Genomic DNA, 27,134 nt, shown 5'->3' on the forward strand with positions numbered 1-27,134 from the left:
AATATATGCAATGTTCCACACCGGCAGTTCTCCCACTTCTGCAAATGAGTGGGGTGAAAGTATTTTATCATATTCGTTCTTTGGGGCTAGGTGAATCAGAGATCCATGAACTTGGATAGGTAAAAATATTACATCTTTATTTTCATTAAACTCTGACTGAAATTTCTCATTTTCTTCAGTTATTTAAAAATGTGATTCTGAGGAGTCTGGTTTCAGCACAGTGTAAGGGGTCTGTGGCACACAGAGGGTTAGAAATGCTGGAGCAGATTGGAATTTGGTTGTTCAGCAAGAGTTCTGGAAACAAGGTCTTTGGGTCCTGAACCCTGAAACCAATACTTAGGTTCAAGGGAAAAGACATGGGTTTGTGCTTTTATAAATGGCATCCTAGTTATCCTCAGGAGTCATTCTGTGATTTCTTCTCATCTCAAGCAACATTAAACCCATCATTTGGAGCAGAAGGGAAAAACCTATGCATGCTTCATAGAGGAGAAAGGAGAAAAGAGTCAAGCTTTGCTTGAGGGCCACACCTTAGCAAGACAGCTGCCACCACATCTGGTACATACAAATGGCTTTGGGGTTCCTTTCTTACAAGAGCTGCATGCATTTGGCAAGCAGGGAGTCTTCTAAGACCCCACCACAATCCTTCAAGGAAAAGGCAAAGCAGTAAACATATTGATCACCATTTTATAGACTTAAAATTGAGGACCAAATTCAGAAGTCAGAGGAACCATTTTCAAATTGGACTTCCAACCCACTCCACTCTCCTTTGGCTATTCTGCCTGATTCAACTTTGTGGGACAAAATGCCCCACTCCTCTGGACATCCCCCCCCCCATGTTTCCCCAACTTTCTAGTTTTCTTTTGCATATTGTCTACCCCATTAGATTGTAAGCTCCTTGAGGGCAGTGATTGTCATTCTTTTTCTTATATGTATGCATGGTACATAGAAGGTGTTTTGGGATTGAATTGAAAACTAGTTCTTCCATTTTTCTCCTGTTAGACCTTGGGTAAGTTCTTCTCTTTTCTTGGGCTTCCATTTTTCCATTTGTAAAACAAGAGACCTGAACCAGATGATCTCCAAGGCCCCTTGCCTTAGCCTTAAATCCTACTTACCTATCTGAAGAATCCCAAGTAATTCACTGGCAGAGCTGGAAGAGATAGTTCCTAAATACAAGCTAGGACTTGCTAATGGGGTCAGAAAAGAGAGCCACTAAAACATCCTTTCTTCTTCCTCAAGGGCTCCTGGTATGGGGTCTGGAGCCAGGGCTGCTGGTTTCCCTCACTCCAACTGGCTTTTAAAAGCTTTAAGCTCTCAGCTCAGTCAATAGAACTGGTGAGAGGTGAGGTGAGGGAGAAGGAGGCGGAGGGGGAGCAGTGGAGAGGAGCCCAGGGGACTTTTTGGTGCCGCAGGCACCATCCAGAAAACTGTCAGCCTGATAGCTGAATTCTGATCAGAATCTTTAGCTGGTGATGTAAGGAGATGAAAGCCCACAGCCGGATGGCGAGACTTTCAGCTAGAAAGTTCCCTCTCCTTCCCCCAAGTCTGTTGACTCACAGACTGACTAAGTTTGATCTGGATAAGAGTGGGAAGGAATTGGCCCAGATCCCCATCACCTCCTTCTACCTGCTGAGTTTTCAGTAACTTCTCTTCTCCCTCTTTGCTGTCTCCTGCCCTCCCATAGAGATTACCAGGGTCTCCCCCTTTTGAAAGGAGGGAAACAAAACCCAATTAGAAAAAAAAGCATCTTCCTAGATAAGAAGATTGTTTAGGGAGGTCTAATCCACTACGTGAAGCTCCCAGCCCTCCCTCCCCAAGGCATTTAACTTCTCTGTTCTGTCTCAGTTTCCTTATCTGTGAATTGGAGAGGATAACACCCACCTCAGGCCAAGCTATTCTTCTTGGACTTTGGGACTGTTTTAGGCAAATAATCAGAAATTATGTGGCTCTTAGGAAAATAGTGTATGTCAATGCTTGGATAATGAGTAACCAAAAAAACAGAGGTCCATCCAGAAGGTTCTATGGAGTCAAATCATCATAGAAACAGGTTGGTTCATTGATGTAGCAATTCATTTGGAAACTGAAGGGTAAATCAGGATTTGCATGAGGAAAAAGAGGAATTCTATATAATCTACATATGAATATATTCTATTTATTCTACATATATGATATATTTTACATAATATATTAATATAGAATATATATAGTATATACATATATATAAATATGGACAAATAAATCTGAATCTGGACTTTTTCTACAATCACCATCACCCACACACACACACATAGATGCTATATGTCCTATTGATCCTATATTGTGTGCACTCCCTATGGCCTCCGAAAATGCATTCATTATTAGGTATTAAATCCGTTTCCTAGAATCACAGGGTTGGAAGGGACCCCAGTGGTCATTAGGTCAGCGGTTGGCATCAAGCAGGCCAAATATGGCTTGCTGCCTATTTTGTAAGGCCACTGAACAAAGAATGGCTTTTACATTTTTTAATAAAGTTTTATTGTTCAGTATTTTAAAATGTAAAAGTCATTCTTAGCTCTCAGGCTTTACAAAACAAGCAGCAGCTCCAGACTGTGGTTTGCTGACTCCTGATCTAGTCTAGCCTGTCTGAACTAGGATTTGCTTTATAACATCCATGAAAAGTGTTCTACCAACTTCCACTTGAAGACCTCCAGAGATGGGAAATTCAGTCTCCTCATTTCTTCTCTCTGCCCCTTGTCAACCTATTCTGTAGTTGAGCTGCTCTAATTGAAAAATTGTTTTGCCTCCTAATGAGCCCAAATCTGCCTCTTTCTCTTCCTAGTACTACTAGCTTTTGGAGAACCATAAAATCAATTTAATCCTTAATGACAACCTTGAAATATGTGAAGTTCACACTGATGGTCCTTCCTTCTACCCTTATCCTTAAGAAATTTCTCTCTTTTCCAGGCTAAACATCCTTCAGCTATTCTTTATTTACTGTAATATCAAGTTCCTTCATAATGTAGGTGGCTCCCTCTTGTCAATAGCCTTCTTATATCTATATCTGACTTATTATTAAAAACCTAATTTGAATTGGTGGGAGCTTTGGCTGTTCACATTATGTAGTGTCTACAAAACTCATTAAACCCCCTTTGATCACTTAGTCCAGTTCCAGCGAGTGTCACTACAGAGTGACATATTTAATAGGAAGGACGATATGCTTTTGAGATACCAGAAGTAAAAAGTACTATGTAAATATCAGAAAATGATGATCATAGGTAATATACTATTTAAAAGTATGGACCAGAGGGCAGTTGGGTAACTCAGTGGTTTGAGAGCCAGGTCTAGAGATCTAGAGATGAGAAGTTCTAGGGTCAAATCTGGCCTCAGACACTTCCTAGCTGTGTGACCCTGGGCAAGTCACTTAACCCCCACTTCCTAACCCTTACCACTCTTCTGCCTTGGAACCAATATACAGTATTAATTCCAAGGCAGAAGGTAAAGGTTTAAAAAATAGAAATAAATAAAAGTGAGGAACAGAAATATTGAATAAATGTCTTTGCTTTGAGCCAATTGTGTCCTCTGATTATTAGAGGTTAATTCACTGTTAGGGATTCATAGGTTATATAGTTCATAGGATAATAGGAGTGCTTCCTCCAGAGTAGTGATGTTCTAAGTGTCTTGTGCTTTAAAAAAAAAGTCTCATCAATGTCCACATATCATAATTTTTGGACAGTTAAAAAATTGACATCATTCCATGAAAGGGTGGGAATGAAGATCTCTCTCTCTCTCTCTCTCTCTCTCTCTCTCTCTCTCTCTCTCTCTCTCTCTCTCTCTGTCTGTCTTTCTCTCTCTCTCTCTCTCTCTCTCTCCCTGACACCCACCCTCCAATTTATGGTTTAGGGTTTTTTTGACCCATACTTTCACTCTTGAAAATGATCCTAAGAATCATTTCCAAGATGGAAAAAGTGTAAGGGCTCAGCAATTGGGGTTACATGACTTGCCCAGGGTCACATGGCTAGGAAGTGTCTAAGGCCAGATTAGAACCTAGGACCTCCCATCTCTAGACCTGACCCTCAATCCACTGAGTCACCTAGTTGTCCCACCCCAATAAATGGTTATACAATTCAAGAAAGGGGCAGCTAGGTGATACAGTTGATAGAATGCTGGAACTGGAATTAAGAAGAGTCCTCTTCCTGAGCTCAAATCTGGCATCAGACACTTATTAGCTTTGACCCTTGCTAAGTCACTTAGTCCTGTTTTCCTCAATTTCTTCATCTGTAAAATGAGCTGAAGAAGGCAATGGCAAACCATTCCAGTACCTCTGCCAAGAAAATCCCAAAATTCTCATAGATTTCCACCTGCCTTCATGCTTTCAAAGGTTTGCCCAACCCAAAGTCAATAAAGAAAATTGAATTTCACCTCAAAGAAGGAAAATTTGGTCCTAGTAGGGCTCCCAATAGGGATAGGTGACTTGGGTTTGACTGGAAGTCACCCTTTCATCTTCACAGGTAAAAATTCCTCTAGGTCTTTACAACATATTAGGACACCGAGTGGTTCCTTGCAACACATGGGGTGTTCCAAACAGAGATCCCTTTTTACCCCATTGCTAAAATTAGCAGGTTACCTTAAAAAGAAATCAAACCACCTCAGAAAAGTCCCCAAAAAGATGTGTGACTCACAGGAAGGGATTATACACGTAAAGTTGACTCTGTGATTTCCAGGACATCAGGAAAACCTTATCCTTTGTATGAGTAGCACATAAGGCATTCAGACAACTGTCTCGATGCATACCATGGTAAGGCAAAAGGGCACGTCTTTGAAGAAGCAAAATGTTAAAATTTTAACATGGATGATTCCTCCATAGTGTGATCTAGGTATATTGCTAAGCACCAGTATTCTAGGAATGTTTAACATCCATACTGCTTCTATCACTTTCCAAACCAATAATGGACATACAGGTATCAACAGATATTAGTACATAAAGATTAAACAATAAAAAACTATTTCAAAGAAACTGGTCTAACTGATAATGAAAATACAGAGTGCTGTCTAGTTCATAGTCTGAAAATACACACAGATTTTTTTTCTCCTGAGGATCCTTACAAATGAATGGGAAACTCCAGAGAACCACCGTCATACCTCATTAAGAAATAACTTCTTTATACGTCAAAAGATGACAGATTTAGAGCTGGAAGAGACCTTAATGGTCATTGAATCCATCTTTCCATATGAGGAAACTGAGGCTAAGATAGGTTGAGTGACTTGAACAGAGAGACATAGCTAGCAAATGTCTGACAAAGAATTTAAATTTAGGTCTTACAGATTTTAAAGTCCAACGCTTTATCTACTAAACCACCTAGCTACCTCTAAGAGCTTCCTTTAAGACCAAGGTTTCTTAACCTTTATTGTACCATAGACCCTTTTCATAGCTCAGTGAAGTCTAAGGATGACTTCTTAGAATATTTTTAAATGCATAAAATAAAATACATAGAAACCAATTGTATCAAAATAAAAATAAAATGTTTGCATCATTCACATTCAAGGACCTCCCTGAAATCTATTCTGCCCTTCTTGGGGAGAAATCAGTTAATCAGCCACCCAATACTACTCTAAAATGAATCAACCCCTTTCCTCAAGAAGTTTTGAATGCTGGTGCTATTTCCAATTGGCCGCTCTGTTGTTAAAATACTAGCCCTAAGATTTTAACCCTTCTTTTATCTCCCTAAGAATTTTCCCAATTCCTAGGGGTCTCTGATCATACCACAGAGGACTAGTCACTGAGAAGTCTACCATCTCCTTCTTAACATGTGGAGCCCTTGATTGGCAACAGGTTTGTGGTGTTGACTAACAGGCCACCTGAAAGCAAACTGATCCTCCTATAGACATGGTGGGGTAGGGGGTGGGAGAAGATAAAAGGAAAACATTAAGTTAATTTCTTGGCAACTGTTTTTCTCCTTTCTATTGACTTACCTGCATTCCCTTCCAGAGAACCTGACTAGCCAGTTCAAGCATCATTTCCCATTCTCTTTCATTTCCTGGTTTTCTTACCCTCAGGTCCTCAACTTCAGAAATATTGGTTTGTGGCTCCCTGATGTTGTAAGAGAAAGTTTCCTTTCATCTAAAACTTGTCGGTTACAAACCACTCAATGAAAGGTTTGTTCTTTCTGAATGAATGTATTACCACATTTCTGATGACTGGAAAGGTATCTGAATAAGCGGGGTTGAAGTTGAAACTTTCTAGGAGACATCAGTCAATCAACAAGTATTTAATTGTTGTTGTTGTCATGTCCAACTCTTTGTGACCCCGTGGACCATGCTGACCATGTGGCTTTCTTGGCAAAGATACTAGAGCAGTGATGGGCAAACTTTTTAAAGAGAGGGCCAAAGGAAAGGAAATGCTCATCTGTCAGTCTGTTTCTAAGGCAACTCTTTCGAAGTTTCATTGTATTGTATCCTGCTCATTGTATTTGTCACATGAGGAATGATGTGGCATGGTGGGATAGAACATTTCAGGGGGCTGCATCTGGCCTGCAGGCCATAGTTTGTCCATCACTGTACTAGAGTGATTTCTTATTTCCTTTATCAATGGATTAAGGAAAACAGAAATTAATTGGTTTTCTCAGGGTCACGCAGCTAGTAAGCATCTGAGGCTGGATTTGAACTCAGAAATGGCTCTTCATGATTCCAAGCCCAGTGCTCTATCCTCTGAACCACCTAATTGCCTAAAAGATTCTAGAATGATTTGCCATTTCCTTCTCCAGCTCATTTTACAGATGAGGAACCTGAAGCAAACAGGGTTAAGTGACTTATCCATAGTCACACAGCTAGAAAATATCTAAATTTAGATTTGAACTCAGATCTTCCTGAATCCAGGCCCAGCCCTCTATCCACTAGGACTCTCTAAATACTAAGTACCGTGTAGCTTTAAATTCAAAAAATAAAACAATCCCCCACTAACAAAGAGGGATTACTTATTATATTATATTATAGTGGGGAAGATAGGTAAATATATAAATATATACATAGATAAAAATATATACAAGGTAGTTTGGGAGGAAGGGCACTAGCAATTGGGGGAAGAGGGTAGGAATCTGGCTAGGTTTCGTGGGCGGGGTGTTGAGAAGGGGGAGGGGATAGTGCTGGAGCTATAACTTAAAGGAAGAAGAGGACTCTGAGGTCGAGGTAAAGAAGTGAGTCATAGGCATGGGGCATGGCTAGTACAAAGGCACGAAGGGGAGATAGAAAATTCTATGTGAACAATGGAGAAGGCCAATTTGGTAGTGTCATGGAGTACATGAGGGGAAGGAACATCTAATGAGGATGGGAAGATGGGTTGGGACCAGCTTGGTGGAGTCTTAAAAGAACTTCTTTTGTAACTGGTTCAACAATTTGTTATTGTCTCAGAAGTCATGATTTCCCAGACTGTGTGAGCCTGGAACAAGGTCAGCGAAGGGAGCTAGCTAGCTAACACAAATGGGCCATAATTTCCTGTATCGGCCTCTTGTGTCCCCATTCATTTCTCAAGAGCTGAGAGTGATGCCCCTTATTTATTTTCTGTTCTCCCAAAGTAGCTAGCACTGTGTTCTGCACACAAGTTGGTACTTAAATGCTTGATTGTTCTAATGAGAGAGAGGCCACAAAGCTGTCTGGGAGATATTTAAGGAAAAAAATACTCACTACCATTAGTCTTTTATTTATGTCACATGGCTCCTTTTCATTTAATCTGTGAACAGTCAAATTAGACTTGTCACCGTTCATCAAACACGTTCTTCCACTGCCTAACTGTATGTTAATCCCATCCCTAGAATGTGCCTAAAGTGCATCACCTCCCTCCTCTCAATCTTTCTTCCATATCTATCAACTCCAACAAACGTTTGTTAAATGTCTACTGTATGTAAAGCACCGTGGTAGATGCTAGGGATATAAAGACAAAAATAAAACATTCTGTGCTCTCAGGGGAGCTGTCCTTATTGATGGAGTTTTACTAACAAGAGTGGATAGGGTACTGGACCTGGAATCAGAAAGGAATCTGAGTTCAAATCTGCTAAGATACTTACTGGTTATATGAGCTTGGGCAAGTCACTTCAACCTGTTTGCCTCAGTCTCCTCATCTGTAAAATGAGCTGGAGAAAGAAATGGTAAACCACTACTTCACCCCCCCCCAAAAAAAATGGAGTCAGACAAGTCTGAAATGGCTGAGCAATAACAAATAAAGTATCTGAACACAAAGTCTTTCCTGGATGTGCAATTCTGGGCAAGTCACTTAAATTTTATCTGCCTCAGTTTCCACAAGGTTGTTGTAAGGATAAAATGGGAAAAAATATTTAAAGTGATTTTCAGATCTTAAAGTGCTAGAGTAATGCTAGCTATGTCATCATCATTATTACTAGTACTATTAGGGAGATAGATAGATAGATAGATAGATAGATAGATAGATAGATAGATAAATTGATTGATTGATAGATAGAACACATAAAGAAATCTGATAGGGCAGTTTTCACTAACAGTTATGGGGATGAGAGGAAATGGTACATGAAATGAACTTTGAAGGAACATGAGGAAGCTTAGAGGTGGAGAAGAGAAGGGCATACATCTGATCTGGTGAATGGCTTGTAAAAACATCAGGGAATGGGGGATTGAACAAGATCTGAGAATAGCTAATATATCATTTTGACAGAAATGTGGTGTTTAAGAAAAGAAATAGTATGAAATAAGATTGCATGGAAGACTTACAAAGAAGTAACTTTTACATTGATATAATTAGATTAATAAAAGTATCCAAAAGTGGAATGATTGTCTTAAAAGACTATGGATTTCTCATACTAGAGTTCCTCAAACAAAGGCTTCATGACCTTTGTCAGGTATGTTGTACAGGGGACTTTTATTCAGGTAAGGCATGGCCTCTGAAGTATCTTCTAGACTTAAAATCGATGAATTTATGTTAATAACAATAAAATTCCACATTTTACAAAAAAGAAAGAAGAAAGGAAAGACAGAAAGAAAAAGGGAAGGAAAGAAGGAAGTAAAGGAGAGAGAGAAGGAAGGGATCAAGAGAAGGAAGAAGCTTGAGAGCTAGATGGGGAAGGTCTTAAATGGCAGACTAAGGACTTTGTATTTTATCTTTTAGTTTTTTGAGAAGTGGAATCTGTACCTTCTGGGAATATTATTTTGGCAAGTGTGTGGAGAGGGGGTTGGAGAAGGCAGAAACAGGGAAGACTTTTATAGTCTAAACAAGAGGTGATAGAAACCTGAATTAAGTTGGGGGCTCTATGAGTGGAAAGAAAGGCATAACTAGAAGATGCTATAGAACAAGAATTGACAAGATTTAGGAACTGATCATATATGGGAGGTGTAGGAGAGGAAATATCAATGACTCTCAGGTTATGAACTTGTGTGCCTGGGAGGATGTTGACATCCTCAAAAGAAACAAGGAAATTGGAGGAAGAACATGTTGCAGAGTGGGAATGGCAAGAGTAAGTTCTGTTTTGGGTATGTTGAATTTGAGATGCCTTACAGAACATCCAAGAGGAGATATCCAGTTGGCACTTGGTGATATGTGTCTAGGGTTCAGGAAGAAGGTTAAAAAGCAATATATGGACATCCAAGAGGAGATATCCAATTGTGACTTGGTGTTATGTGACTAGGGTTCAGGAAGAAGGTTAGAAATTAATATAGAGATATGGGATTCATCTAAATAGAAATGATCTTTGAAATGAATTAATGAAAAGCATTTATTAAGAGCTTTCTCATGGGGCAGTTAGGTGACTGAGTGGATCAAAAGTCAGTCCTGGAAGTCCTGGGTTCAAATATGGCCTTAGGCACTTCCTAACTGTGTGACCCTGGGTAAATCACTTAACCCTAGTTGCCTCTCCCTTATCAATCTTCTTTCTTGGAATCTAGACTTAGTATAGATTCTAAGACAGAAGATAAGAGTTAAAAAAAAAACAAAAAAACAACTTACAATGCTGCAGATACAAATGCAGAGAACAAACAGACTAACAAACCAAAAGAGTTCCTTCCCTCAAAGGCCTTACATTCTAACAGGAAGACCACTCACATAGGGGAGAGTGGTAGCCTGGCAAAAGAAACTGTGGTCAGGGAAGTCCCAAAGATGTTAAGTGGAATCATTTGGTAGTCAGTTAACAAACCTTTTTCAGAGGCAATGGTAATATTGGCTTGATGATGGTTTTCAGGGAATGAGGTGGAAAATTGGGGTATAATTACCGAACAATAAATGGAAAGAGTAGAGAGGAGCTGCATTGTCCCAGATAATGCCAAAATGAGTGGTCTAGTTCTTCCCAGGGTTGGTCTCAGGCAATACATTTTGGAAAGTAGAGCAACAGAGTAGCAAAAGAAACAGGTAGATAGAAAATCTAAGGAGTTGTGCCTGTGGGGAAGGAAAAAATAGGATCCGGGACAGAACTGTGGTTAACACCCATGCTAAGGTCAAAGGAGATGGATGATAAAACTGTACTGCAAAGGAGGCTGAGAAAGAGTGTTCAGTCACGAAGGAGAATCAGGAGAGAGCTGGGTCACAGAAGCCATGGGAGGAGCAAATGTCCAGAGAGGAGGGAATGATCGCCAGTATCAAAAGCTGCAGAGAGGGACAAGAAGGATGAAGACTAAAGAAAAAAAAGATGAATGGATTGGTAAGAGCCTTAGGTGACCCACTACATCTAAGCAGGCTCCAGCTATGACTCACTTTACTTCCTGGCCAACATTTCCCCTGATGCCTTGCCACTGTATATGTGCGTGACCTCTCATCCATCTCATTTGCTGGCTGAGGCAGTTTCTAGGCTTTTTTTATTTCTTTGATATAACAACTGCTTTATAGCTGTTAAGCTTTTGCCAGAAATAATGATAATCAAGGTCAATGTCTACCTTTTACTTTTCCATTTTCCAGCATCAGTGACTTATTTGAATAGATGATGTTGAAGCTGTTGCAATTATACAGTGTTTTCTTGTCATCTTTAGTGTTTCTCTAAATGGAAGATGATTTTGTCATTTGTTCTAACTAAATGATCTGACTGAACATAGATTTTCATATGACTTCCATTTCAGTAGTCATTTCTGATCTCTTAATATGATCACTCATTTTTGCACCACTTACAAAAATTGTTTACAAAATCTTATGCCTTTATAGCCATTTTTAAAAGTATAGATATTTATTTTCAATATGTGCCATGTGTCATAACAATATAATAGCATATTATTAACACATACCTAATATAGCATAACAATATAATAGATATGATTTTATAAATGTGTAATAAATTATAATAAATATGTTTATTCAAGAGAAACAAATTCTCACATTAGTTATATTCAGAAATCCATGTCTCATTCTTTTTTTCCTCCTTCCAATCTTTCCCTCTCCCCAAGAAGGCAAGTAATATGCTATAGGTGATACATATATTATCATGTAATACATATTTCCTTGTTCATCATGTTGTGAAAGAAGACACATATTGCTTACACTAGAGAAAAATGAATGGAGGAAATATGTGAAGAATAGTATGTTTCGATCTGCATTCAGACTCTATCTATTCCTTCTATGGAGGTAGATAACCGTTTCCATCAGGAGTCCCTTTATAGCCATTTTTAATTTAGCTCTAATATTACAAATGTACTTAAAATGAGGGCTGTATCTCCTTTTTAAAAGTTTCTTCTTCTTCTTCTCTTTACATGACCTTTCCTAGACCCATTACTAGATTTAGAGCAAGAATATATATTCTCACTTTACAAATAAGGAATTTGAGGCCCAGAAGGGTGACTTGCCTAACTTTCAACTCTATTCTAAAATGTCATGTTGAGATATAGAGGTGAGACTTCTTAGTAGTTTACAGGATATCTGCCTATTTTTCCAATGGGAGCCATATTTTCCAACATGCTTATCACCATCCTTCCCCAGAACCACCTTTGCACTGAAGTCACCAGGTATCAACCTATATGCTGACTTGGTTTAAAGAAACCTATCAAGATCTTTGTAGAATCTCCCTACCTCCTCATCCCTTACAATTCAGTTTGATGCTTAAACTGTAATTCTCTTCTTGGTGTGTTTTTTTGTTTGTTTGTTTTTTGCCTATATTCATCTTAAATATTATAAGACAAGGAACCAAAGGCTCTTATGAAATGAATGATGTGTTTTATTGGGTTCATTATGAAACCAACACCATCAGTTAATTTGTTTTTCTAAGAGAGAACTATGAACTATCCTAACATTTAGCTGAAACTTTTTGTCTTCTGTGTCATATATTATGATGTTGAATATGTATGTGTTGAATATTCATGATGTTGATTCATGGTGTTAAATATTCATGTGATTCAGTTTTTCTAATAATTTCACAGTTTATCAGCCATTAGTCAAAGATCTTATGTTTGAACTAGTAGCAGTTAAGTTAATATTGGGATTTCATTGGTTTAGGGAATTTCCAGATAAGGAGATCTTCTCTTTATCAATTCAGGTTGACACCTTCTCTGTACCTTTTAATATTAGAGAATTGCCTAGATAACCAATAAATTACATTTCTTCCCCAGAGGCACATGGTTAATATGTGTCAAATGTGGGAGTTGAACACGTCTTCCTAACTCTGAGGTCAATTATCTATTAGGATATGCTGTTTTAAAAAACAAACAAACATATATTTAAATAGGATTTATTTTTTAGTTTCTTTTTTTACCATTTATTTTAATTTCATTTTTATATGTATAACAATATAATATGTAATTTAGAAGTAAATATAATACATGTGATTTGTTCTAAATATGTAATAAATGCTTATTTATTGAAAAGAAACATAACTGCTTCCATGAGTTACCATGGCCAACAAACTCAAAATCTCATGACTAGTCATAAGCCTTTCCATGCTTGGGCCGGTCCTCAGCAGGATCAATCAAAGAGATGAATTTAGATTTCATGTCAGGAAAAACATTCTAATAATCAGAAGTGTCTGAAAATAGGGTGAGCTGGTTCAGGAGATGGTTGGTTCTCCCTCTTTGGAGGGCTTTAAGCGGAGACTGGAAAACTACTTATTGGATACGCCATGGCAGGGAATCTTTTGTATGCGGTTTAGACCACATGGCCACTACATGGAGTCCTTTCCAGCTCTCAAATTCTGTGATTCTATGAAGGAAGTTTACAGCTTACTCTGTTCCAGGTTCATGGCCTTCTCTCTTCTTCCCTTTCAACCTCTATAGCCTGCCTACTCCAAGCTGAATTGGTGAATTATGAACGAGTCAAGGAGTATTGTCTCAAAGTTCTGAAGAAAGAAGGGGAAAATTTCAAAGCTCTTTACCGATCAGGCGTGGCTTTTTACCACCTGGGTGACTATGACAAGGCACTCTATTACCTGAAAGAAGCAAGGTCCCGGCAACCAACAGGTAAGACTGTGGCACCATCTTTCTTTCTGTCTTTCTTTCTTTTTTTTAAGTCCATTTAATTAAATCATTAATTTAGAACATTTTTCCATGGTTACATGAATTATGTTCTTCCCCTCCCCTCCTTCCACCTCTTTCCTGTAGCCAACGAGCAATTCCACTGGGTTTTACATGTGTCATTGATTAAGATCTATATTATTAATATTTGCACTAGAGTGATCATTTAGAGTCTATGTCCCCAATCATATCTCCATTGGACCATGTGATCAAGCAGTTGTTTTTCTTCTGTGTTTCTACTCCCACAGTTCTTTCTCATAAGTCCCTCAGAATTGTCCTGAATCATTGCATCTCTGCTAGTAGAGAAGTCCATTACAATCAATTGCGCCACAGTTTACATTCAATTGTGTCTCTGTGTATAAGGTTCTCCTGGTTCTGCTCCTTTCACTCTGCATCAATTCCTGGAGGTCATTCCAGTTCACATGGAATTCCTCCAGTTCATTATTCCTTTCAGCACAATAGTATTCCATCACCAACAGATACTACAATTTGTTCAGCCATTCTCCAATAAAAGGGCAGCCCCTCATTTTCCAGTTTTTTACCACCATAAAGAGCATATGTAGCACCTTCTTTAAGAACTTAACAACTAACCATGGCAGGTTTTTGGGGCTCTTCTTGGATAAGGTGGCCTATTTTCAGGACTAGATAATGAAATGATAACAAGAGTTAGATTGTACCATTAGGGCTTTGTTCAAGGTGGATAGAAGTTTGGGTGCCATGGAGGGAATGGGGAGAGCAACTACTTAACCCTTCAAGGATGACCAGTATTCCACATCCACTGAACACACCTCCCAACACAGACAATTCCCTGGCAGCTAATCATCCTTGACCCTTACCTTAGGTCTCTAAAAATGAGAGGTGATCCCCTCCCCATTATTATCCCAAATAATTCTAGAAAATATAAAATCAAAGGTATAAACATCATATAAGAGGAGTCAAAACAATCCTCATTTGCAGATGACAAGATGGTGTATTTGGAAAATCTCACAGATTTAGTGAAGAAACCTAAGTGAGATAATTAGCAAGTCCAAAGAGATGGCAATATATAAAATAAACCCACACAAAAAAAGTCATCCTTATTCTGTCTGCATATTATAGAGCAATACCAAAATTTAGGAGGAAATAATAGAAGGAGAAATCCATTTAAGATAAAGACAAAGGACATAAAATGTCAGGAAGATAACATCTCAAGAAACACACAAGATTCCTATACATACAACTTCAAAATACTCTTTACAGATATAAAGGAAGACTTAACTAATTGGGAAGAGATAATAATAGCTAGCATTCATATTATGAGATTCACTGCATATGAATGGGTCTTGTCATTGTAATTAAAATGACAATACTACCTATTTAATTTATAGATTTAGTGCCATACCAATCAAATTATGATGCTTTTTTAAAACTAGGAAAAAAAATCCAGAATTTATTTAGAAGAACCAAAGGTCTAGAATGCACAGGGAAATACAAAATACAAATAAGAAATACAAAGCAAAGGAACATACCATTACCAGATCTTAAACTATATTATGAAACAGTAGTCATCAAAATTATTGGTTTTAAAAATAGGTAAATAAATTATTGGAACAAGCTATATAGGCAAGAGACAGTAGCAATTAAAAATAGTTATGTTTGATAAATCCAAGAACAGAAATTCCTGGGAAGATTTCTTTTTTGACTCTAGCTGTTGGGGGAAAAAAAGAAAGCTGTTTGGCAGAAATTAGGTTTAGACCAAAATGCCATATCACATATACACCATGTATACACGATAGGCTCTATATTGACACATATCCTGAATCTAAAAATCATATCATTTTTTAAAGCAGAAGAGAATAAGATCTACTATGGCAAGAATAAGAATTTTTAATATGAATTTTTAAGAGTAAGAATTATTTTAGCAAATAATAGGACTCATAAAAAAACAGATAAATTTTGAGTATATAAATAAAAAAAACCCAACAACTTCTGCATCTGGCCTCAGACATCTGCTAGCTGTGACCCTGAGTAAGTCAATTAATCCCAATTGCCTAGCCCTTACTACTACTCCATCTTGGAATCAATAGTTAATATTGGTTCCAAGATGGAAGGTAAAGATTTAAAAAAAAAAAAAACAAACTTTTGCATAAACAAAATTAATGGATTTGGAACTAGAAGAGAAATGGTAGAGTGAATGAGGAAAATATCTACCCTATATAACCAATAAAGGACAAACATAAATTTCATGCAAAAATATGCATAATATATAACACAAATATATAATACCAAAAGTCATTTGCAAATAGATAAGTGATCAAAAACGATTAACAGTTTTCAAAATAAGAGTTGCAAACTACAAATGAGAAAACTATTCGCTCCAAATGACTAATAGTATAATTAATACAAATTAAAACAACTCAGTTTTCATTATGCAAATATGCAAAGAAGAAAAAAGATGGAAACAATCAGTGCTGAGGGAAGATATGAAGATATAGGCATGATGATTCACACTGATGGAGCCATGAAGTAGTCTACTTGTTCTTAATTTGTTTGGAATTGTGCAAGAAAAATTATTAAATTGCCCATACCATTTGGCTCAGCAGTCCTACTCCTGAGCATTTAACGGCAGAAAAAGAGGTCCAGTGTATACCAAAATGTGCATAGCTGCACTCTTTTTGGTAGCAAAGAATTGGAAACAAAATGGGTGCCAATAATTTGGAGAATGGTTGGAAAATGTCTTACATAATAAATGTATGAATGTAATAGAATAATGTGCAATAAGAAATAAATACAAATATATGAATATAAAAAGAATGTTATTTAGTAAAAAATGAAGACAAATAAAGGATCCAGAGAAAAATGAGAATATTTGTATGACCTGATGCAGAGGAAAACAATAGACATAATGACTGTGACAACAAGAAGGTAGTTGGAAAAAATCAAAATCAACATCTTCGAGTGGTGATAATAAGCATACTTCTCTCTTACAAAAGAGAGATGAGTAACTATTAGGACAGAATATTTTACCAAATTATCAGATATGATCTCTGATTCAGATGTTTTACTTCGCTATTTTTCTTTATCCCAATAAAGAGTTCATCCTGGAGGGAGAGGTGAAATGACTGTGATTTGAAAATGAAAGGCATAAAAAAAAAAAGAACAAAAGTAGAACATAGGGAAGATGGGTGACTCAGGACCCGAATTAGTCCTAAGAGATCAGAGGGAATAGAATTTAGCCCAGTCAGTATTTTCATAGGATGGAGACCCATCAGACCAGTCTTGCTAGTCATTTAAACCTGCTGTGAGATAGTAAACCACACAGCAAGGGCAAGTTGATAGCTAAGAGGAACAATGATCAACATAGTTGGGTTGGATTGTGGTCAGTGATCAGTGGCTGTGGCAAGGGAACCTGTGGCAAAGAAACAAGAGGAAAGAGAAGTTAAAAAAACAAAAATGTGTCCATTTTCTAGACACTACAATTGGGATCCCTAATTAATTGTATGCAGATCTGGATAGTCAATAAAGCTGTCATGATCCCTGCCCCTCTCTGAGTTTATATTTAAAGATAATTCAACAGAGCAATCCAAACAAACCCAGCCCAACAGAGAAAATGTCAACATGACCAAGAATGTGGAAAGCAAGAAAAGAGAATGCCATGAACCCAGAACAGGGCTAATTCATAGCCTTTTCCTATCTTATAGGTGAAAAGGGGACCCTGAAAAAAGGAGGTTGGGAAAATGTGTACACCAGGGTTGTTTACAATAACAATAAACTGAAAGCAAAATATGTGCCTGGCAATTTGGAGAATGGCTGAATCTGTCAATCAATAAACATTTATTAAGCACCTATTTTGTACCAGGTCCTGTGTTAATCACTGGGGATACAAAAAGAAACAGTCCCTGCCCTCAAGAAGCTTAACATTTAAGGGGATAGATAACATGCAAACAAAAATATACAAAGCAAGCTATATACAGTATAAATAGAAAATAATTAAAATAAGGAAGGCACTGGAATTAAGAAGGGTTAGGAAAAGTTTCCTGTAGGAAGTTGGAATTTAGTTGGAGCTTAAAGGAAGCCAAGGGGATGAGTAATGATAAAGGAGGAAAGAAAGCATTCCAGGCATGGGGAACAGTCAGAGACAATGTCCAGAGCTGAAAGATGCAGTGTCTTGTGCATGGAACAGCCAAGACACCAGTGTTACCAAATCAAAGAGTATGTGTTGGGGAAGAAGGTATAAGACTAGAAAGGTAGAAGAGGGCTAGTTTATGAAGGGCTTTAATGCCAAACAGAGCATTTTGTATTTTATAGGAAGCTACTAGAGTTAATTGAGTAGGGTGGCAACATGAACAGACTTGTTTTTCAGGAAAATCATTTTAGTGACTGAATAGAGAAAGGTTTGAAGAAGGGTAAGACTTGAGGCAAGTAAACCCACCAGCAGACCATTAAAATAATCAAGCCATGAGGTGATGAGGACCTGTGCTAGAGTGGTGACAGTGTCAGAGAAGAGAAGGTAGCTTATTCAAGAGATGTTGCAGAGATAAAAATCAACAGACCTTGGCTAGAGCTTGAATTTGGGAGGAATTGGGGGCAGTTAGGTGATTCAGTGGAATGAGAGCAAGGTGTAGAAAAGGGACGTCCTGGGTTCAAATATGACCTCAGATACTTCTTAGCTGTGTGACCCTGGACAAGTCACTTGACCCCCATCTTCTAGCCTTTACCACTCTTGTACTTTGGAACACACAGTCTTGCTTTTAAGTCAAAAGGAAAAGGTTAAAAAAAAAAGATGGTGAGGATGTCAACTAGGCTGTGTGCCTGAGGCAGGATGATATTGTCCACTACAGTAATAGGAAAGATAGGAGGGGACAAGGGTTAGGGGGGAAGATAGTGAATTCTATTTTGGACATATTGATTTTAAGATGTCTACTAGATATGCAGTTTAAGATGTCTGAAAGGCATTTGGAGATGCAAGATTGGGGGTTAGCAGAGAGATTGGGGCAGCAAAGATAAACTTGAGAATCATCAGCATAGTAATGATAATTAAATCCATGGGAGTTGTGCTAATGAAGTAAAGTAGTACTGAGGGAGAAGAGAAGAGGGCCAAGGATACCTACAATTAGAAGGTGTGATCTGGAAGAGGATCTGGGGATGGAAAAAGACAAAGAAGGAGTGGTCAGGAGAGCAGTATCTCAAAAAACTAGAGAAGAGACTATCAAGGAGGATAGAGTATTCAAGTGTCAAAGGTCAAGGAAATTGAGGTTTGAGAAAAAGTCACTGGATTTGGCAACTCGGAGAACATTAGTAACTTTGAAAAGAAAAGTTTTGATGGATTATTAAGGTCAGAAGCCAGATTGTAAAGGGTTAAGACAAGAATGAGAGAAGAGAAAGGAGAAGGACCTAGTTTTTGAGGAGTTTAGCTACAAAGGGCAGAAGAGATGGGGATGATTGTTAGCAGGAACAGGAGGATCAAGTGATAGTTTTTTTAAAGTAGGGTAGACATAGGCCTGTTTGTAGGCAATGGGAAATGAATCAGTAAAGAAGGAGTAATAGAGGGGGCAGTTTGTTGGAAGAAATGGAATGGAATTTGATAGCTTGAGCAAGGAAAGAGGTTAGCCTTGATAAGGAGCAAGGTCAGTTTATCATATGAAACAAGGGTGAGAGAGAGAGAGAGAGAGAGAGAGAGAGAGAGAGAGAGAGAGAGAGAGAGACAGAGACACAGAGACAGAGACACAGAGAGAGAGAGAGAGTGACAAAAGGCACCTGAATGGTTGAAGATGAGGAAGAGGAGAGAAGAGAGCACTCATGGTCAATGGCCTTAATTTTTTTTCTGTAAAATATGAAGTAAGGTCCTCTGCTAAAAGATTGGGGGGTAGGGAAGTCATTGAAGGTATGAGATGTGACTAAGAGGTTTGGAAGAGCCATTGTGAAGACTAAGATCACAAGAGGATAAGGAAGTAGGATTGCCTAGCAGCAGTGAGGGCCCAGTTGAGGTAGTGTAACATAGATTTGTAGTAGACCCAGTCTGGATGGTTACATGATTTTTCTCCACCTTCTTTCAGCAGTTTAGGTGTAGAAACAAAGGTGATGAGAGACTTGTATGAGTGTAATCAGTGATTAGATAAGGGGGTTAGAAATTCAAGGGAGGGAGATAGTGAAGAATTGAATTGGCTTGTTAAGGAGTCTAGCTGTGTAGAGGAGAGAATAGATAGTACAGGGGAGATGGCCTAGAAGAGAACTGAGGGGTCAAGGAATGGAGGTCACAGTGTAGGTGAAGAGTAGGGTTCTATTACTTTCAGCAATACAACGATCTAGGAAAATTCTGAGGGACTTATCTCAAAGAATGCTATCCATTCCCAGAGAAAGAACTGTTGGAGTCAGAATGCAGATCACAGCATACAATTTTTTACTTTAGTTAATTTGGGGTTTTATTTGGGGGTTTTGGATTTATATGATTGTTCTCTTACAAAAATGAACAGTATAGAAATATGTTTTGCATGATAAAACATTTATAACCCAAATTGAATTGCTTTCTAGATCCAGGAAGGGGGAGGGAAGGGAGAGAGGGAGGCAATTTGGATCTTATAACTTGGGAAAACTTAGGTGGAAATTTGTTATTACATGTAATTAGTAAAATAAAACATAAAAATTAAAAATAAAGAGTAGGATTATATAAGAGAAGGCAGAGAGAGAGAGAGAGAGAGAGAGAGAGAGAGAGAGAGAGAGAGAGAGAAAGAGAGAGAGAACTGAAAAGCTAATAGATTATGTATGTATAAGGGGATGTCAGAATTCTTGAACATGGAGGTGGTACATTTATGAGTGTAATAAAAATAAATAGGGACTCTTTGATACTATTACTATGCTCCTAGGGGATATTGGTTATGGAAGCTGTGTCTTTGTATTTCCCTAGGTAGTTGGTGACCAAGGACACCAACTCAGTCACCTTTGCTAGATGATATAATTCCTATTTCTATATAACAGTGCCCAGGCAGGACCCTTAATGGTCTGGTGGATGGGTAACCTTTTAGGTCCCACCTGGGGTTGCATTAATTGTTAATATTGGGCTCTAATTAGCTTTGGATCACATTTCATCTGACTGCGTTGCTCCCTCTCCAAGGGTTGTGATATGATGACCACTCAGGAAGGTACTTAATAAAACTTTATCTATTGATCTTAAATAGGGAAAGGAATAATCAGGAATGGATTGGGGATAGGAGACCCTGTCACATTAATACCTATGATCAATAATCCCTCAGGACTGTAGGCTGATGTTTCAGCAAAGCTAGAGCTAGAGTTTCACGCTCTTCTGGTTCAGCTTTGCCACTGCCAAACCAGAGAGGGCAATCTGCTCCGTTGGTACAGATATCAATGACCTCTCTCAGCTTCCTTATTATCAGTTTATGATATATCAGCCGGCACAGACTTCAAGAAGTAACCACCCTTAGGAAATCCACCCTTCTTCTTCTTATACCTCCCTCCTCCCAGTTCACACCCGGGGCCTAAAGATCTAAATAGCTATGATGATTTAGGTGCCTAAAGATCTAGGGAGATTCAGGAAGAATCAATGACCCACAGTCAGAGATCTACAGATCACTGCTCCAAGATCAAAGATCAATGGTCAAAGCTCAAAGCCAAAGACCCCTCCCAGATGACTGTTAGGGGTATTTATATCCTCAGGCCAACTGCCTTTGCTCCTGTCCTCATGGCATCAGGGAACATTCCAATGTCTCCAACTGTCTCCCTTGTCAATCAAGGTGAGACTCAGAATTTGAATATAACATGAGTGATGGCAAGATCAAAGGTATGATCATTTTTGTGTGTGCCTAAAATGAGGTGAGGAGGCAAACAAAGTGTAGAACTGAGTGGTTAGGGTATTTGAGGGAGAATTAACATTTGTGTTGAAGTTCACTAGAATGAAGGCAAGAATTGAAAAGGAGAGAAAAATCATAAGCCAGGTATGAAACTCATTGAGGAAGTAAAGGGAGTGACCTGGAAGTATGTAGACAACTGCTACCAGGATTTTGATTGGGCGGTAGGTGTAAATAGCATAAACCTCAAAAGAAGAGAGGTTACTGAGTGATAAAGGAAGGGGAAAACTTGGATGTGGAAACAGGGAGCAAGAAGTATGCCTTGAATGTCTGAAGAGAATGAAGAAAGGTGTAGCCACCACTGGGAAGTATGGCCAAAGAAGCTGTCATCAGGAGGAAGATGGGTTTCAGTAAGAGCTAGTAGATGGAAGGAGTGGGAGAAGAATAGATTTAAGATGAAGGGAAATTTATTGCATATGGAAGAGGCATTCCAAAGCAGAAGAGTTAGATGGAGTTTAGGATGAAACTTTGGATTGGGAGGGTTGAAAGGGATGGGAATGAGGAATCTGGTGGAAGGGGGTTTGGAGTGGGGTTAGAATGATGATTTTCAGGATTGTAATCTGGAATGTGAAGGTTATGATTAGGTGAGAGAACAGTCATTGTTGAGTGGAAGGCATCACTTCTCTACCCACAGAAGACTGACCCAAGAGATGAGGGTCCTGAAGTCAGAGGGAGGTTTGTTCTTCTTTTTTCCTGGAGTTTCCCCACATCCCAATTGGGGCTGGCAAGAGGAGATGGATGTACATGTGGAGGTACAAAGGAAGTAGTTGTTTTGGGGCAAATGGAAGATGCCTGGCCTAGCCTGAAGCAGCTAAGCCCAGAAGATGAAAGACCTTTGATCTGAGGTTTTCTCACCTAAGGAGAATAAATGATACTATATAAATGTAGAATCCACTCAGGTTACTTCCCAAACTTGCTATTACTCTCAAATTGAGTGACTAGAGGATGATAACTACCTCAAGTTCTAGAGGTGTTCCTATTACTGTAGCCTCTAAGCCCTCACTAGTATGCTTCCCATTTTTAATCCTGCAAAAGACTTAATTAGCATTTAGTAAAGGCATTTATTCATATAGTATAACAATAATAATAGTTATAAAACCTGTAAATTTATAATATTTTATAAATATATAATTATTAATATTATATATAATATAATATGTTGATAATAAATATAAATTAAAATATAATTTATAATATAAAATATATGTAAAAGTTATAAAACCAGTAAACCTGGGGTATATTCTTCCACCAATAAGCACAGCATCCTCCAGGAGAATTGATTTATAGTGGTAGCGATACATTCAAGCAGGATACACATGGCAAAGGCAGCTTCCTGCCTGTGGCATTGAAGAGTCTGGGGATCTTTTTACTCTTGATAGAGTCTTCCCACAGCTCTTCTTTGTTGGGTGGGTTTCTCAGTTGGGCTTTCAGGGTTTGCTCCTATGTAGGCAGCTAGGTGTCGCATTGGGCCTGGAGTTAGGAAGAGCTGAGTTCAAATCTGGATTACTATACTTACTAACTAGATCCTCTGCTAGATACTTACTAGCTGTGTGACCCTGGCCACATCACTTAACCCTATTTGCCTTGGTTTCCTCATCTGGAAAAATGAGCTAGAGAAGGAAATGGCAAACAACTCCAGAATTTTTTCCAAGAAAACCCCAAATGGGGTCATGAAGAGTTGGTCACAACTGAAATGAGTGAACACCAAAACTGATAGAAAGTACTTGTGTGTCCAAACAAAAAGTATCAATAACATTTTTGTCAAAGGAAAGAAAGCTAGCAATAAGTTAAAGAAATAAAAGAAACATCAGTTTCATGAAATCTCCAGGGGCCTCAGTTGTCTTCATCCAGGCCGTGGGAGAAACCACACTGGCTGCTTCAGGGAGGGCTCACACCATCCATGGCTGACCATCCCCAGTTTCCTCATACTCTAGGAATACGTCATCAGAGCCCAGCTGCCATTGTGAGGGAGTCCTTTTGTAAAGGGAATGCAGGAATTCCTCCACACAGACTCCCTCTGTTCTGAAAGGGGTGCCTAGTGGAGCCATGGATTCATAGAGCCATTGAATGTTAGAACTGGAAGAGACCTAGGAGAACATTTAGGTCAACCCCCTCATTTCACAGAAAAGGACTCTGCAAACAGCTGCCAAGGATGGTCAGGGGTCAGGGGCAAGGGCAGGCCAGCTGCATTGCCCGCCTCCTCCCTTCTCTATAACAGAAAACAAAGGTCAGGAGACACAAGAACTTTATAAAACTCTTGTTTGAATGAATGCTGTCGTTGAAAAAGGGAGTCTCTTCAATCTTCAGAGATTGTCCTGTTGACGAGGGTAGGAGGCCTCCAATAATGAACAATTAAATTTAATTCAATAAGCATTTATTTGGTCATTGCTGTGTGCAAAATAATAGCACTGTGTTAGATGCTAGAGTGCTAGAAACAAAGTTTACATTTGAGCTTATAAACAAGAAGACTCAAGTTCAAATGTGACCTCAAACACTTAATAGCTGTGTGATATTGGGCAAGTCAATTAAAAATAAAGCAAAATAGACAACCCCCCCAAAAAAAACTATTTGCCTCAGTCTCCCCACATGTAAGATGTAAGATAATAAATATATGATATGTAAAACAATAGCACCTATCTTCTAGGGTTGTTCTAAGGACAAATAAAGTAGGTAGAGTGCTAGGCCTGGAGTCAGGAGGAAGTTTCATTTCTGAGTTCAAAACTAGCTTCAGATACTTCTAGGTGTGTGAGCCTGGGCAAGTCATTTAATCCAGTTTGCCTCAGTTTCCTCATCTGTAATATGAGCTGGAGAAGGAAATAGCAATCCACTGCAATATCTTTATTTAAAAAATGGATTCAATCATGCAATCATGGAAAAATATTCTAAAATAAATAAATAAAAGGAAAAAAAGGGGAAAAAAGGGTTCTTAAAGCATTGGACAAAACTGAAAAAAACCAGAAAACAACAAAAAAGTGCTTAGCACAATGTCTGGCACATAGTAGATATTAAGTGAATGTTAGCTAAAATAATCAACATTATTGTTATTGTTTTTTTGTTATTATTTTTATGTTATGTTATTTTGTTATTATTATTATCCATAGAGCCATTGAATGTCAGAATCATAGAGCCATTGTTATTATTAGATGAGATGTGGTCCTTGCAGTCAAAGAGTTTATAGTCTAGTTGGGAGAAATAAAATAACAGCAATAATAATAGTTAACATTTTTGATGCTTTACAGTTTGCAAACCACTTTACACACATCATCTCATCCACTCATACAGAGAAAACCATGAAGTATACACGATCAGTACAATGGAGAATCATGAGGTGAAATGCTTTAGAGCAGTGAAGGGCAAACTTTTTAAAGAGGGGGCCAAAGGAAAGGAAATGCTCATCTGTCAGTCTGTTTCTAAGGCAACTCTTTCAAAGTTTCATTGTATTGTATCCTATTCATTGTATTCATCAGATTAGGAATAATGTCGCTTGGCCAGATAGAACATTTCAGGGGGCCACATCTGGCCCGAGGGCTTTAGTTTGCCCATCACTGCTTTAGGAGGTTGGAGGCAAAGATCCTTCCAAATGAAGAGTGTCATATAGGGTTTTGTGAAGAAGGTAGCATTTGTGGTTTAAAGGATGAGCAGGAATTCAGTGAGAAAAGAGGGAGAAGGCATAGGAACTAGTGTAAGCAGAGGGCACTGAATCAGGGAAACTCATTGTATTTTCAGGGGGTAGAAAAGGAAGACCATGACTAGAGTACATGGAGAGGAGTAATAATAATGGTGACTACCATTTACATAGTGCTTTAAGGTTTGCAAAGCTCTTTCCAAACATTATCTCATTTGATACTCACAAAAATCTTAGGAAGTTGATATTATTATTATTATTATTATTATTATTATTATTATTATTATTCTCATTTTATAGATGAGGAAACTGAGATACACAGAGGCTGGGTAACTAACCAGGGTCATACATCTAGTTTTATGTCTGAGGCTATAGGTATGAACTTTGGTTTTCTAGAGCCCGGGTCAAGATGTCAACCCACTTTATCAAAGCAGCTACTTTTCCACTAATTCACGAGACTGGAAAATTAAGGTGGAACCAGATTGAGAAGGGCCGTGAATGCTAGGCAATGGAAATTAAACTATATTTATTGAGTGATTTGGGGCTCCAGAAGATTTTTGAGTTTAACTACTGGGTGGCATTGCTAGCCATTTGCCCATGCTCACCTCATGCCCAGCTAGAGTCAAAACTGCTCAGTAAGGACAACGTTCTTCATGATTACCAGTTAACCAGCCTCTCACTTACAATACAGTACTAGTTTATCAAGAGATATGTGGGTCTAGCCAATCAAAATTAATTTTTAACTGTTGTCCTCTCCCTGGGAATCTCTCCATCCCATCCATACATGAGAAACCATCCCACCTTTTGGAATGGCATTGGCATAATGTAATGGGCTTCATGCAGGAATAGACAGGCATAGCTGGTTACTGTAAGTGGCATTTCCTCTTAGCAAAGAATCACTAAGAAAACAAACATTAAATAATAACCAGAGTGTGCAAATAGAAGAGTGATGGTAGGCATATAAAATAACTACGGAGCACATGGCAAGCCCAAACACTGAGCTTCCTCAGATACTGGAAATTCCACCAGGTTCCCCACAGCCATTGCTTCACAGGCAAAGCAGTGCTCATTTGAGTTTTGTTTCACAAGACAAAGAGGCAGACACTCTGGAAGTACTTTAATCCTGTTATTCATGGCGTAGAAAATAGACTCTGAATGTAGGTGGCATCAAGAGCTCAATTTAGGCCAAGGAGTGTAATTCAAGATTTGATATGAATAGAAAGTCAGAAAGGCTCATGCTTCCTCTGGTCTTGGCTGTCTCGTTGCCAGCCAGAATCCTTGGCATCATTTGGCCTTTCAGAGGCATTCCTTTCTGACACTGAGCACGTAGGTCCCCTTCTTTGCTTCTGTTGTTTTTTTTTTTTTCTCAGACCACTTCTATCTCACTCTCCCAATCCAAAGACCTCATTAGTCCTCATAAGCTATAGAGTGAGGGGGCTTTTCATGAGTAAAGAGAGTAAGAGGAAGTGATCTCATTAGAATAAGTTTCATCTTAAGGGAATTTGTATATTATAAAACAACCTTCTCTCATAAAAGGTTATACATAGCAGGACTGTATCCTCATCCTTAGGAGAGGGGATGCATGAGTTCCTATTGGCAACAAGTTCCCAAAGTGGTAATGGTCAACAGAACACTAGACGCAAGATAACCTAGCCTTAGCAGCAATGAGTTGATCATGTAAAGACAAAGAACTCATGCCTTGGGATAAAGAGTAAATCTCAACAGAATAATTACCCCTTTCATTTGACTCTGTCTCCTTAAGGAGCTGATCTTTCTAAGAGTGAGGTGTGGCAAAATAGGAAGCATAGGGTAAGAAATATGAATGTAATAACATAAAAATGAGATATGAGAGAGCTAAAATTTTATAATTCAAAGACTCTACATTCATTATCAGGACACAGAGAGAATATAGAAAGAATAGAGTAATAGAAAGAATTAAAAATAGAGAAGAAAGGAAAGCAAATAAGACATTTTCCCTTTGTTTTTCCTTCTTGGAAGAATAAATAAGACTGGAGCTAAGTGGAAGGAATAAGAGAAGAGATTTAACTTTCCACCTCACATTTAATTGGGTGCAGAGGCACAAAAGATGAGGAGAAATAGACAAAAATGAAATTGCCAAAATTATAAATTTAAGTAAGTTGAGGGAATTTGGGTTACTGCAGGAAAATGAAAACTGAAGGAGAGCCTATGGGAATAGAATAGCATGAAGGTAATATAAGCAAGGCTAGTCATGAGGACAAGGACTAAATTTGAAAGAG

General features: G+C 38.4%; 1 protein-coding gene across 1 annotated transcript in view; it reads left to right on the forward strand.

Annotated features, from left to right (window-relative positions):
• Positions 1–27,134, forward strand: part of TTC9 (tetratricopeptide repeat domain 9) — a 55,822-nt gene that overhangs the window by 24,160 nt on the left and 4,528 nt on the right. The window contains exon 2 of the mRNA XM_044664915.1: positions 13,174–13,356. Within this exon, the coding sequence (XP_044520850.1) occupies positions 13,174–13,356 (183 nt within the window). The remainder of the gene's footprint in view (positions 1–13,173; positions 13,357–27,134) is intronic.

Source organism: Gracilinanus agilis, chromosome 2 (assembly GCF_016433145.1).
Source record: "Gracilinanus agilis isolate LMUSP501 chromosome 2, AgileGrace, whole genome shotgun sequence".
NCBI lineage: Eukaryota > Metazoa > Chordata > Mammalia > Didelphimorphia > Didelphidae > Gracilinanus > Gracilinanus agilis.